Source organism: Hoplias malabaricus, chromosome 3 (assembly GCF_029633855.1).
Source record: "Hoplias malabaricus isolate fHopMal1 chromosome 3, fHopMal1.hap1, whole genome shotgun sequence".
NCBI lineage: Eukaryota > Metazoa > Chordata > Actinopteri > Characiformes > Erythrinidae > Hoplias > Hoplias malabaricus.
This window is the reverse complement of record NC_089802.1, coordinates 32,191,943-32,208,560: the sequence shown is the minus strand read 5'-3', so window position 1 is coordinate 32,208,560 and position 16,618 is coordinate 32,191,943. Positions and strand designations below refer to the sequence as shown.

The window sequence follows — 16,618 nt, the reverse complement described above, 5'->3', positions numbered from 1 at the left end:
TACAAGTGCACACAGACAGTACAACACAGTACAAGTGCACACAGACAATACAACACAGTACAAGTGCACACAGGCAGTACAACACAGTACAAGTGCACTTAGACAGTACAACACAGTACAAGTGTACACAGACAGTACAACACAGTACAAGTGCACACAGACAGTACAACACAGTACAAGTGCACACAGACAGTACAACACAGTACAAGTGCACTTAGACAGTACAACACAGCACAAGTGTACACAGACAGTACAACACAGTACAAGGGCACAAAGACAGTACAACACAGTACAAGTGTACACAGACAGTACAACACAGTACAAGGGCACAAAGACAGTACAACACAGTACAAGTGTATACAGACAGTACAACACAGTACAAGTGCACACAGACAGTACAACACAGTACAAGTGCACACAGACAGTACAACACAGTACAAGTGCACACAGACAGTACAACACAGTACATGTGCACACAGACAGTACAACACAGTACAAGTGCACACGGACAGTACAACACAGTACATGTGCACACGGACAGTACAACACAGTACAAGTGCACACAGACAGTACAACACAGTACATGTGCACACAGACAGTACAACACAGTACATGTGCACACAGACAGTACAACACAGTACAAGTGCACACGGACAGTACAACACAGTACATGTGCACACAGACAGTACAACACAGTACATGTGCACAAAGATAGTACAACACAGTACGTGTGCACATAAACAGTACAACACAGTACAAGTGCACACGGACAGTACAACACAGTACATGTGCACACAGACAGTACAACACAGTACAAGTGTACACAGACAGTACAACACAGTACAAGTGCACACAGACAGTACAACACAGTACAAGTGCACACAGACAATACAACACAGTACAAGTGCACACAGACAGTACAACACAGTACAAGTGCACTTAGACAGTACAACACAGTACAAGTGTACACAGACAGTACAACACAGTACAAGTGCACACAGACAGTACAACACAGTACAAGTGCACACAGACAGTACAACACAGTACAAGTGCACTTAGACAGTACAACACAGCACAAGTGTACACAGACAGTACAACACAGTACAAGGGCACAAAGACAGTACAACACAGTACAAGTGCACACAGACAGTACAACACAGTACAAGTGTACACAGACAGTACAACACAGTACAAGTGCACACGGACAGTACAACACAGTACATGTGCACACGGACAGTACAACACAGTACAAGTGCACACAGACAGTACAACACAGTACATGTGCACACAGACAGTACAACACAGTACATGTGCACACAGACAGTACAACACAGTACAAGTGCACACGGACAGTACAACACAGTACATGTGCACACAGACAGTACAACACAGTACAAGTGCACATAGACAGTACAACACAGTACACGAGCACACAGACAGTACAACACAGCACAAGTGTACACAGACAGTACAACACAGTACAAGGGCACAAAGACAGTACAACACAGTACAAATGCACACAGACAGTACAACACAGTACAAGTGCACACAGACAGTACAACACAGTACAAGTGCACACGGACAGTACAACACAGTACAAGTGCACACAGACAATACAACACAGTACAAGTGCACACAGACAGTACAACACAGTACAAGTGCACTTAGACAGTACAACACAGTACAAGTGTACACAGACAGTACAACACAGTACAAGTGCACACAGACAGTACAACACAGTACAAGTGCACACAGACAGTCCAACACAGTACAAGTGCACTTAGACAGTACAACACAGCACAAGTGTACACAGACAGTACAACACAGTACAAAGGCACAAAGACAGTACAACACAGTACAAGTGCACACAGACAGTACAAAACAGTACAAGTGTACACAGACAGTACAACACAGTACAAGTGCACACGGTCAGTACAACACAGTACATGTGCACACAGACAGTACAACACAGTACAAGTGCACACGGACAGTACAACACAGTACATGTGCACACGGACAGTACAACACAGTACATGTGCACACAGACAGTACAACACAGTACAAGTGCACACGGACAGTACAACACAGTACATGTGCACACAGACAGTACAACACAGTACAAGGGCACAAAGACAGTACAACACAGTACAAGTGCACACGGACAGTACAACACAGTACATGTGCACACGGACAGTACAACACAGTACAAGTGCACACAGACAGTACAACACAGTACATGTGCACACAGACAGTACAACACAGTACGAGTGCACACAGACAGTACAACACAGTACAAGTGCACACAGACAGTACAACACAGCACAAGTGTACACAGACAGTACAACACAGTACAAGGGCACAAAGACAGTACAACACAGTACAAGTGCACACGGACAGTACAACACAGTACATGTGCACACGGACAGTACAACACAGTACAAGTGCACACAGACAGTACAACACAGTACATGTGCACACAGACAGTACAACACAGTACGAGTGCACACAGACAGTACAACACAGTACAAGTGCACACAGACAGTACAACACAGTACATGTGCACACAGACAGTACAACACAGTACATGTGCACACAGACAGTACAACACAGTACAAGTGCACACAGACAGTACAACACAGTACAAGTGCACACAGACAGTACAACACAGTACATGTGCACACAGACAGTACAACACAGTACATGTGCACACAGACAGTACAACACAGTACAAGTGCACACAGACAGTACAACACAGTACAAGTGCACACACACAGTACAACACAGTACATGTGCACACAGACAGTACAACACAGTACAAGTGCACACAGACAGTACAACACAGTACATGTGCACACAGACAGTACAACACAGTACAAGTGCACACAGACAGTACAACACAGTACAAGTGCACACGGACAGTACAACACAGTACATGTGCACACAGACAGTACAACACAGTACAAGTGCACATAGACAGTACAACACAGTACAAGAGCACACAGACAGTACAACACAGCACAAGTGTACACAGACAGTACAACACAGTACAAGGGCACAAAGACAGTACAACACAGTACATGTGCACACAGACAGTACAACACAGTACAAGTGCACACAGACAGTACAACACAGTACAAGTGCACACGGACAGTACAACACAGTACAAGTGCACACGGACAATACAACACAGTACAAGTGCACACAGACAGTACAACACAGTACAAGTGCACTTAGACAGTACAACACAGTACAAGTGTACACAGACAGTACAACACAGTACAAGTGCACACAGACAGTACAACACAGTACAAGTGCACACAGACAGTCCAACACAGTACAAGTGCACTTAGACAGTACAACACAGCACAAGTGTACACAGACAGTACAACACAGTACAAGGGCACAAAGACAGTACAACACAGTACAAGTGCACACAGACAGTACAACACAGTACAAGTGTACACAGACAGTACAACACAGTACAAGTGCACACAGACAGTACAACACAGTACATGTGCACACAGACAGTACAACACAGTACATGTGCACACAGACAGTACAACACAGTACAAGTGCACACGGACAGTACAACACAGTACATGTGCACACAGACAGTACAACACAGTACAAGTGCACATAGACAGTACAACACAGTACAAGAGCACACAGACAGTACAACACAGCACAAGTGTACACAGACAGTACAACACAGTACAAGGGCACAAAGACAGTACAACACAGTACAAGTGCACACAGACAGTACAACACAGTACAAGTGTACACAGACAGTACAACACAGTACAAGTGCACACGGACAGTACAACACAGTACATGTGCACACGGACAGTACAACACAGTACAAGTGCACACAGACAGTACAACACAGTACATGTGCACACAGACAGTACAACACAGTACAAGTGCACACGGACAGTACAACACAGTACAAGTGCACATAGACAGTACAACACAGTACAAGAGCACACAGACAGTACAACACAGTACATGTGCACACAGACAGTACAACACAGTACAAGTGCACATAGACAGTACAACACAGTACAAGAGCACACAGACAGTACAACACAGTACAAGTGCACATAGACAATACAGCACAGTACAAGTGCACACAGACAGTACAACACAGTACAAGTGCACACAGACAGTACAACACAGTACGAGTGCACACAGACAGTACAACACAGTACAAGTGCACACAGACAGTACAACACAGTACATGTGCACACAGACAGTACAACACAGTACATGTGCACACAGACAGTACAACACAGTACAAATGCACACAGACAGTACAACACAGTACAAGTGCACACAGACAGTACAACACAGTACATGTGCACACAGACAGTACAACACAGTACATGTGCACACAGACAGTACAACACAGTACAAGTGCACACAGACAGTACAACACAGTACAAGTGCACACACACAGTACAACACAGTACATGTGCACACAGACAGTACAACACAGTACAAGTGCACACAGACAGTACAACACAGTACATGTGCACACAGACAGTACAACACAGTACGAGTGCACACAGACAGTACAACACAGTACAAGTGCACACGGACAGTACAACACAGTACATGTGCACACAGACAGTACAACACAGTACAAGTGCACATAGACAGTACAACACAGTACAAGTGCACACGGACAGTACAACACAGTACAAGTGCACACAGACAATACAACACAGTACAAGTGCACACAGACAGTACAACACAGTACAAGTGTACACAGACAGTACAACACAGTACAAGTGCACACGGACAGTACAACACAGTACATGTGCACACGGACAGTACAACACAGTACAAGTGCACACAGACAGTACAACACAGTACATGTGCACACAGACAGTACAACACAGTACATGTGCACACAGACAGTACAACACAGTACAAGTGCACACGGACAGTACAACACAGTACATGTGCACACAGACAGTACAACACAGTACAAGTGCACATAGACAGTACAACACAGTACAAGAGCACACAGACAGTACAACACAGCACAAGTGTACACAGACAGTACAACACAGTACAAGGGCACAAAGACAGTACAACACAGTACAAGTGCACACAGACAGTACAACACAGTACAAGTGTACACAGACAGTACAACACAGTACAAGTGCACACGGACAGTACAACACAGTACATGTGCACACGGACAGTACAACACAGTACAAGTGCACACAGACAGTACAACACAGTACATGTGCACACAGACAGTACAACACAGTACAAGTGCACACGGACAGTACAACACAGTACAAGTGCACATAGACAGTACAACACAGTACAAGAGCACACAGACAGTACAACACAGTACATGTGCACACAGACAGTACAACACAGTACAAGTGCACATAGACAGTACAACACAGTACAAGAGCACACAGACAGTACAACACAGTACAAGTGCACATAGACAATACAGCACAGTACAAGTGCACACAGACAGTACAACACAGTACAAGTGCACACAGACAGTACAACACAGTACGAGTGCACACAGACAGTACAACACAGTACATGTGCACACAGACAGTACAACACAGTACAAGTGCACACGGACAGTACAACACAGTACATGTGCACACAGACAGTACAACACAGTACAAGAGCACACAGACAGTACAACACAGTACAAGTGCACATAGACAATACAGCACAGTACAAGTGCACACAGACAGTACAACACAGTACAAGTGCACACAGACAGTACAACACAGTACGAGTGCACACAGACAGTACAACACAGTACATGTGCACACAGACAGTACAACACAGTACAAGTGCACACGGACAGTACAACACAGTACATGTGCACACAGACAGTACAACACAGTACAAGTGCACATAGACAGTACAACACAGTACAAGAGCACACAGACAGTACAACACAGCACAAGTGTACACAGACAGTACAACACAGTACAAGGGCACAAAGACAGTACAACACAGTACAAGTGCACACAGACAGTACAACACAGTACAAGTGTACACAGACAGTACAACACAGTACAAGTGCACACGGACAGTACAACACAGTACATGTGCACATGGACAGTACAACACAGTACAAGTGCACACAGACAGTACAACACAGTACATGTGCACACAGACAGTACAACACAGTACAAGTGCACACGGACAGTACAACACAGTACAAGTGCACATAGACAGTACAACACAGTACAAGAGCACACAGACAGTACAACACAGTACATGTGCACACAGACAGTACAACACAGTACAAGTGCACATAGACAGTACAACACAGTACAAGAGCACACAGACAGTACAACACAGTACAAGTGCACATAGACAATACAGCACAGTACAAGTGCACACAGACAGTACAACACAGTACAAGTGCACACAGACAGTACAACACAGTACGAGTGCACACAGACAGTACAACACAGTACAAGTGCACACAGACAGTACAACACAGTACATGTGCACACAGACAGTACAACACAGTACATGTGCACACAGACAGTACAACACAGTACAAGTGCACACAGACAGTACAACACAGTACAAGTGCACACAGACAGTACAACACAGTACATGTGCACACAGACAGTACAACACAGTACATGTGCACACAGACAGTACAACACAGTACAAGTGCACACAGACAGTACAACACAGTACAAGTGCACACACACAGTACAACACAGTACATGTGCACACAGACAGTACAACACAGTACAAGTGCACACAGACAGTACAACACAGTACATGTGCACACAGACAGTACAACACAGTACAAGTGCACACAGACAGTACAACACAGTACAAGTGTACACAGACAGTACAACACAGTACATGTGCACACAGACAGTACAACACAGTACAAGCGCACACAGACAGTACAACACAGTTCAAGCGCACACAGACAGTACAACACAGTACAAGTGCACACACACAGTACAACACAGTACAAGTGCACACACACAGTACAACACAGTACAAGTGCACACAGACAGTACAACACAGTACATATGCACACAGACAGTACAACACAGTACATGTGCACACAGACAGTACCACACAGTACAAGTGCACACGGACAGTACAACACAGTACATGTGCACACGGACAGTACAACACAGTACAAGTGCACACAGACAGTACAACACAGTACAAGTGCACACAGACAGTACAACACAGTACATGTGCACACAGACAGTACAACACAGTACAAGTGCACACGGACAGTACAACACAGTACAAGTGCACACACACAGTACAACACAGTACATGTGCACACAGACAGTACAACACAGTACAAGTGCACACAGACAGTACAACACAGTACATGTGCACACAGACAGTACAACACAGTACAAGTGCACACAGACAGTACAACACAGTACAAGTGTACACAGACAGTACAACACAGTACATGTGCACACAGACAGTACAACACAGTACAAGCGCACACAGACAGTACAACACAGTTCAAGCGCACACAGACAGTACAACACAGTACAAGTGCACACGGACAGTACAACACAGTACATGTGCACACGGACAGTACAACACAGTACAAGTGCACACAGACAGTACAACACAGTACAAGTGCACACAGACAGTACAACACAGTACATGTGCACACAGACAGTACAACACAGTACAAGTGCACACGGACAGTACAACACAGTACAAGTGCACACACACAGTACAACACAGTACATGTGCACACAGACAGTACAACACAGTACAAGTGCACACAGACAGTACAACACAGTACATGTGCACACAGACAGTACAACACAGTACAAGTGCACACAGACAGTACAACACAGTACAAGTGTACACAGACAGTACAACACAGTACATGTGCACACAGACAGTACAACACAGTACAAGCGCACACAGACAGTACAACACAGTTCAAGCGCACACAGACAGTACAACACAGTACAAGTGCACACACACAGTACAACACAGTACAAGTGCACACAGACAGTACAACACAGTACATATGCACACAGACAGTACAACACAGTACAAGTGCACACACACAGTACAACACAGTACAAGTGTACACAGACAGTACAACACAGTACATGTGCACACAGACAGTACAACACAGTACAAGCGCACACAGACAGTACAACACAGTTCAAGCGCACACAGACAGTACAACACAGTACAAGTGTACACAGACAGTACAACACAGTACAAGTGCACACAGACAGTACAACACAATGCAGACAAAAATGTGCAGTTCTTCATGGTGGCAGCCACGTAACAGTAATAAAGTACAGGAAGTAATGTGCAACAATGTGCAGATATATGTGCAAGAAGAGTCCACTGTAACAGTGTGAGGTATCTTTGCTTGTTTCCACTTCAGACAGAACTTCAGATATCATTCAGTGCAATAAAACTTTGATGAATAAGTAAATATAATGAATCAATAATAGCCAAAACTTAAAATGAGCAAATTTTGAGAAGCTGCAAAATAAGGAACAGCCTAATCAGGTTATCAAGTGTTGTTGGTATTTTAGCCCTTGGCCATGTACCCATTATTTGGGCCAGACACATTACATGTTCACGTGAGCTATCCCTTCACTTTCATTTTTTTTTCAAATATACAAAATCCATATATATATATAATATTTTTGCTTTTTAGAAATTACTTGTTTTATTTTAAACCAGCCTACGCCCTAGTCCCTACCCGGATTATATTATTGCAGCTAAAGAAAACGAGAGCCGAGTGCTACATTTTTTAAGTCTGAACTCTATATTAGACTCCATTTACCTCGTTGTATCTTACAAGTAACGATGTATAAATCGCGGCTTACCGTCGCAGATAGTGAAGACTCCCGATAAAAGGAGGTAAATAACTAAACTCATCTTCAGTTCTGAGAAGATAAAACATCCGTTAAATAAAACGGTTTCACTTTCACTAAACACTCTAACGGGCCACTGTCAATCACTTGAACAATCCAGCCAATCACAGCACAGCAACCGAGTATAACGAGCCAATCACCAGCGGGAAGGCGTGCGAGTGCTACAGCTGCTGCATGCGTTATATCACCATCATGGTCCAAATAGTCAACATTTCACCAATGATTAAAGCTCACTGCAGAAACTAACAGGCAGTAACTCACTGTAGTAAATGGCTGCAGTTTCTGCAAGTTGCCATTTCAGTGTGTTACATCATGATGGATAATATATTATTGATTTTATAAAATACTTTGTGTAAATGCCCGCTATATTCACTTGTCTAAAAAACCTTATTTTGAGAAACCTTGTTTGTTATTTTTAACAAATTTGATAAAAAAAAAATAAGTGAAGATGAAAAATTGAGTCACTGGCTGATGCTAAAGCCCTTCAGGCGTCCAAAACATTGTAACTGTCCTTGCTTGCTCTGTGCGAGAGAATCACATGTACTTTTCTACAAAGATCAAAAATATCCTGACGTTTTGTCAATCTCTGTCAACTTGTGGGAGGAGCCTCTGTGACTTAATTCATTTTTGAGCATAGAGTATTGAAAGTTTAAAATGTTTATAGAAAGTGATTTTATATTATCACATCAGTAACCAATTAACAAATGCGTTAAAGCATGTTCGTATATTTCCTACTGAATTAGTAGATTTGGCGATTAACAGTTAATTAGACTATAGGACTTTGAGTAAAGAGTAACCATAATAAAGAACAGCCTGGGAATTACCTTCTCATAATAATATTTTATGATTTTTACCATTGGAAGAATTATTAGAGTGAAAAATTATTCTAGCGTGATGTTTGTCTTTGGGGTTATTTGTTAAATGTAACTGGGCGAGTGACTGTAGAGTTTGGAGTGGAGAAGGAGAAATGAGGATTTACTTTGTAATAGAATCTAAGCTAAAGTTACACAACAGTTAAGAACAGAATTGTTTTGTGATTATGTACAATGTGGTGTAAAGAATATCTGAGACTTTTAAAACAGAAAAGAAAGAACATCTTCATCCTCCACCTTGAGTCTCACCCTGGGTTTTGGCTTTGCTCTTTTTTAATAAAGAAAATAAGCTTCCCAATGGTGTGTTCTTTGTGTGAAATGTGCAGGTGTTTGAACACTACTTCACATATTTTATTTGTTCTTGTAATCTTTAGTAATGTAACAACAGTTCACTTTACTGAATTGAACCAGCCATTGTTTCCATCCAACATCTGTAACCGCTTATCCAATTTAGGGTCGCGGGGGGTCCAGAGCCTACCTGGAATCATCGGGCGCAAGGCGGGAATACACCCTGGAGGGGACGCCAGTCCTTCACAGGGCCACACACACACACACATTCACACCTTCGAGTCGCCAATCCACCTGCAACGTGTGTTTTTGGACTGTGGGAGGAAACCGGAGCACCCGGAGGAAACCCACGCGGACACAGGGAGAACACACCAACTCCTCACAGACAGTCACCCGGAGCGGGAATCGGACCCACAACCTCCAGGCCCCTGGAGCTGTGTGACTGCGACACTACCTGCTGCGGGTTCATTATTTATTTTAATGAAATGGGTTAATTGTGGTAATAAGTGCATGTAAAACCAAGGTAAATATTTTTATGTGTGTAAACATATTTGATTTAATGTCTTGGCAGGATGCAATATTTTAATGTACTGTTTTTAATGATTGTGAATGGTGATGATTGATGAGCATGTCTTCACCTGCCTCTAAATGATCAGAAACCATTTTATACTGACTACTGTACAAGTTTAAAAATCTGTATGATTTAAAATATATATATGTCAAAGCAATCGACAACATGAACATGTCTGTAACTGAGATGTCATGGTCTACAATACGTCTACGAGGCAAGTAACGGCAGATTTTCGCACTAAACCTGAAATATTGACGATTTTAAGCATATATGTAGCCACATGCACAGAACAATGTGCCGTAAAAATATTTTAAATCAATGCATGTATTGAAGGCCATGATCAAAAGTTTGCAGTTTCTCTATTTAATTTGGCCGCCTGGTGATTCCTGAAACTATCTGAAGCCTGCAAGAGTCACGTGACCTCCAAGCATTTTGAACTTCTGTTGACGAGACCTTCTCCTCTACGTTAAACATTTACTATATTTTGCCAAATGGACATTCCATTCGCCATTTTAGCAACGACTGAAAGTGTCTGAGAGAGTCTCCCGTTGTCGCGCCGTGTACTTTTAGCTTGTTTTGAGGAAGAAAATTAGTTGTGTTTACAATCTCACCCTGCTCCCTACTCCCTACGTAGTGCACTCAGCATTGACGCTTACCTAGTGCACTTCGTGTCCTGTAAGCGGTACTGCTCCTATCTGAACAGTACTGCTTTTATTCCGTGCATAATATAATAAATGAGTTTACTGAACGAGTATTAGTTCTGCATCATCCGACCGAAGTATCGATACCGCGATTATGAACACCGCGATGTGACAAAAGTAAATCTACCAGGATTTTGCATACACGTTAGAATAGTGAGAATAGTTTGCCAAAAAATTTATATGAAAATGATTCCAGGTAGGCTCTGGACCCCCCGTGACCCTAAATTGGATAAGCGGTTACAGATAATGGATGGATGGATGGAACATTCATTCATTCATTGTCTGTAACCCTTATCCAGTTCAGGGTTGCGGTGGGTCCAGAGCCTACCTGGAATCATTGGGCGCAAGGCGGGAATACACCCTGGAGGGGACGCCAGTCCTTCACAGGGCAACACAGACACACACACATTCACTCACACCTACGGACACTTTCGAGTCGCCAATCCACCTGCAACGTGTGTTTTTAGACTGTGGGAGGAAACCGGAGCACCCGGAGGAAACCCACGTGGACACAGGGAGAACACACCAACTCCTCACAGACAGTCACCCGGAATCGAACCCACAACCTCCAGGTTCCTGGAGCTGTGTGACTGCGACACTACCTGCTGCGCCACCGTGCCGCCGAATAATTATTATAGATTTGATTAAAATATCCCCCCAAGAGATTGTACTGAACGGTTTAAAATGTTTTCTTTTTTAAAATTATTTTTATACTGTCTGACAGTGTTGTCTACAAAATGGATGAAAGTACCCATGGTCTTGGTTTTAGTTTGGTTTGGTCTTTGATTAGCTGTCTGCCTTGATTCCCTTCATGCTTCCCCTAGCCACACACCACACCTGTGAGCTGGAGTTGGTCATAGGTGTTCATAGTTGTGTCTTGTTATATAAGCTGTTTTCTTGAAGTCCCTTTTCACAAGCCACTGTTTACTCTTTTTGCTTTCGCTGCATTTGCCAGTATTGATTTAGATCTCTGCTTCTAATAAGGCACATTTTGTGCTTTATTGAGTGTCTGTTAAACGTCATGCACTCAGCTCAGGATAAGTTTCTGCCTCGTCATTCAAACTACACCAAGTACCTACTCTCAACATACAAATTTTTACTGAGCAATAAGCTGTGAAAATTGGCACATTAATGATTAATGTCCTTTTATTTTTTATTTATTATTTTGTTTATTTTTTGACTACTGCATAGCTGTGCCTCTTTTAAACACAGTTTATTATTGTCATTAATATAGAGCTTTAAATGTTCAGTATTTCTGCCAGAATTCTAGACGGCATTTTCATTGTATATATACATATATATTTAAACGAACAAGAGAAATGTTTAAAATACCACTTACCATCTGTCACGAGGGCGTGATGAGTGGATTTACGGAGGCGGACACACTCGCTACAACACATACAGTTTAATAAAGAGGCGGAACAAAAGGTGGAGCTAGAGTGGAACGAGGGCGGAGATAGGAAAAACAACAAACAGACAGAGCCACATGGAAGGGGAAAACAAACAAGAAAGTGCCAAGATGTGACAGACCCCCCCCCTACCCCCCCCAAGACGCGCAACTCCCGGGGCGCAAAAAACTAGACTCTCCAGGAGCTGGCGCAGGAGGGGCCAGAAGAAACAAAACAAACATGAAACCAAAAGACTCAGGACAAGATAGGAAATGGAAAAGGGAACAAGGAACTAGACTTAAACGGACACTGGACAGAACTAGAAAGAAGATACGGGAATCGTGGGAAGACAGGAGACAAAGCAGGAGCAAGCATACGTGACTGGACAGGATGTTGGACATTTGACTGAACACTGAACGGGGACTGAGACAGAACAGGAGCAGAGACAGGGGACTGAAACATAGACTGGACAGGTGCTGATGCTGAGGGTCGATACTGGGAATAGTTAGGAAACTGGACATGGGACTGGACAGAGGGTTTAACTGGTGACTGGACAGAGGGTCTAACTGGGAACTGGAAAGGACTAACAGGGAACTGGACTGGGCTTGGCAGGGGTACAGGAACCATGACATTTACTGGGACAGACATTAACACGGTGACAGGAACCGGAACTGAAAGAAAAGCAGACACAGGTACAGGGACGACAACAGAAACAGGAATCAGGACAGGAACAGACACTGGAACAAATATAACTGGGGAATGCCCAGGACTGGCAATAGTCTGTGGAAGAGTCTGAGGAACCAGCCTGGGCACAGTTCTGGGGATCGGCCTCGAAGTCCTCGGGGCCGTCCTACGGGCACGACCAGGAGCGGCCGGGGCCACAGTCACAGGGACAGAAATGGCCGTAGCCACATTCACAGGGGCAGAAGCCAAAGTCCCGGAGACAGGAGCGGCTGAGGGAGCCGCACTCACAGAGACAGGAGGCCCTGCGACGACGTCCACGGAGGCAGGAGAATCTGCGACGACGTCCACGGAGGCCGGGGAACCTGCGGCGACGTCCACGGAGGCAGGAGAATCTGCGATGATGTCCACGGAGGCAAGGGAACCTGCGACGACGTCCACGGAGGCAGTAGAATCTGCGACGACGTCCACGGAGGCAGAGGAAGCTGCGACGTCGTCCACGGAGGCAGAGGGAGCTGCGACGACGTCCACGAAGGCAGGAGCGGCTGGAAGCGCCGCGCTCACGAAGACAGGAGAGGCGGGCGTCGCACTCACGTAGACAGGAGAGGCGGGCGTCGCGCTCACGTAGACAGGAGAGGTGGGCGTCGCGCTCACGTAGACAGGAGAGGCGGGCGTCGCGCTCACGAAGACAGGAGAGGCGGGCGTCACGCTCACGAAGACAGGAGAGGCGGGCGTCGCGCTCACGAAGACAGGAGAGGCGGGCGTCGCGCTCACGTAGACAGGAGAGGCGGGCGTCGCGCTCACGTAGACAGGAGAGGCGGGCGTCGCGCTCACGAAGACAGGAGAGGCGGGCGTCGCGCTCACGAAGACAGGCGTGGCTGGAGGCGCCGCGCTCACGGGAACAGGAGCGGCCGGAGACGCCACTCTTATGGGAACAGAAGCGGCCGGAGGCGCCGCTCTCACAGGAACAGGAGCGGCCGGAGACGCCGCTCTCGCGGGATCAGAAGCGGCCGGAGACGCCGCTCTCGCGGTATCAGAAGCGGCCGGAGACGCCGCTCTCGCGGGATCAGAAGCGGCCGGAGATGCCGCTCTCGCGGGATCAGAAGCGGCCGGAGACGCCGCTCTCTTAAAAGCTTCCAGATCTGCCAGGAGGCTTGCAAGCTTCTCCTGGACGGCAGAAGGAACTGCAGCGCTGTCTTTGGAAACAGGAGGCCCTGCAGCAACGTCCACGGTGGCCGGGGCTCGTGCTCTTACGTCGTGGACTGGAGCTGTTAAGGGTTTAGGGGGTCTGATGGGCGCAGTCTTGAGGGATTCCCCCAGAGGTGCGCCCCTGTTAGCTCACCTCCGTTGTCCTGAGGTAGGAGGCTAACAGCCCCTACCCTTAACCCCCCCCCCCCCCCCCCGAAGAATTTCCCCGGACCTGAGGGGATAATCGTCCAGCGAGGGGGAGACTCCAGCCCGCTTTCTCCTCCGGCTCCGTCGATTCCCGCTGGAGCAATTACTCGATTCCTGAATCGAGTCCTTTGGTCGAAGATAAGTACTCGCGCCGGGCATGATCTGGAGCCGTCGACTCCATTCCGAGGCCGCTCTTAACGCCTCCTCCACGGGATCTTTGGGGCCTGTGCAAAACGGAGTCCGGCGAACAACACATCTTTTAAACGAGTAGTCCGTGCTAGCTGTGTCCTTTTGTTGATCGGTCATTCTGTCACGAGGTCGTGATGAGTGGATTTACGGAGGCGGACACACTCGCTACAACACAGACAGTTTAATAAAGAGGCGGAACAAAAGGTGGAGCTAGAGTGGAACGAGGGCGGAGATAGGAAAAACAACAAACAGACAGAGCCACATGGAAGGGGAAAACAACCAAGAAAGTGCCAAGATGTGACACCATCACAGACAGTGAAGACTCCGGATAGAAAAAGATAAATAACTAAATACATCTTCAGCTCTGAAAAGAGTACACTTCTGTAAAATTAAACTCTTTTACTTTCTCTTTTGTACGGAGCTCCAAAAGTGTGGGCGGGAATAATAATACATTCATTTATTTTTTTAATCAACTTTTATAAATAACTTGGCATATCTTACAGACATTTCAAGAACAAAGATTCTATAAATAAATAAAAAGGGGACAAAGCAGTTAAGAAATAAAATAAAAGGAGATATAAATAAGTTATTGAATTTAAATTGTACATACTACAAATATATATAGATTTTATAAACTTTTTGTTGTTTGAATCTGAGATTGCATCAAGATACAATTTAACATCCATTACAAAGAGGTCAAAAAGAGGCTTTCTAGGCATTGTTTTACTTTTATGAATATGAAACTTTGCAAAAAAACAAGATCAGAATTATAATAATATGGCAGAGGAGTCTTTCATTTTTAAATCTGTGATACCAAACAAATCATTTCAAAATAGAGTGAGAAATTAGGTTTGATATCAGACATCAGAGCAGCAATGATTTTCCAAAAGTTCTGTGAGCAAGTATGTTTCCAAAAATGATGAACAGATGTTTCTGGATAAAGTTTAGAGATATCTATATCGGCTTTTGCATAAAGGGGTTCCAGTAGGATACAGAACAAGGGGGTGTAACCAAATTCTCTTGAAATAAAGATCAGATTTGAGATTTGAAGGATTTTAGTTGAGCTGAGAAACAAATCTTACCAATAGTTGAATGTCTAGGGTCATGAGGACTCATAGACTGAAGAGAAGAAAAGACAACATCCTTAAACAGCATAAGCACATCAGATGGGTTAGCATCAAATACAGAACTATATTCTCTTGGAGTGACAGGAAACTTGTACTGAGAAAGGAATTCTGTGACATTAACGAGCTCCTCAAAAGAGGGAAAGCCATGCGAGTGCTACAGTTACTGCATCCATTACACTATTACAGGACTGAGAAAATTAAACAGGCCTCTTCACTGCAGCTGCACTGCAACATTAAAACTTTCATTTAATTGAGTGGAATCCATTCCTGTAATTCAATTTCATTTAGGCCTATTTATAAACATATGTATACATTTTATAACATAGGATATGAGAAATAAGAAATAATATATACAGAAAATAAGAGGCAGTAACTAAAATGAAATACATTATTGCTTTTACACAGCTTATTCCCTCGTGCCACTTGTCTCACAAAACCTCATTTTATTACAAATTAAACCAACTGTGGCTTGATAAAATTAATTTAATAGAAACCAT

The 16,618-nt window shown here is 44.5% G+C and overlaps 1 protein-coding gene across 1 annotated transcript in view; it reads right to left on the bottom strand.

The window, feature by feature from the left end:
• The window catches only part of LOC136691592 (uncharacterized), a 35,747-nt gene extending 26,770 nt beyond the window's left edge, over window positions 1-8,977 (bottom strand). Inside the window, exon 1 of the mRNA XM_066664189.1 lies at window positions 8,862-8,977. Coding sequence (XP_066520286.1) covers window positions 8,862-8,913 — 52 coding nt within the window. The 5' untranslated portion in view covers window positions 8,914-8,977. The remainder of the gene's footprint in view (window positions 1-8,861) is intronic.
• Between the last annotated feature and the right edge of the window lie 7,641 nt (window positions 8,978-16,618).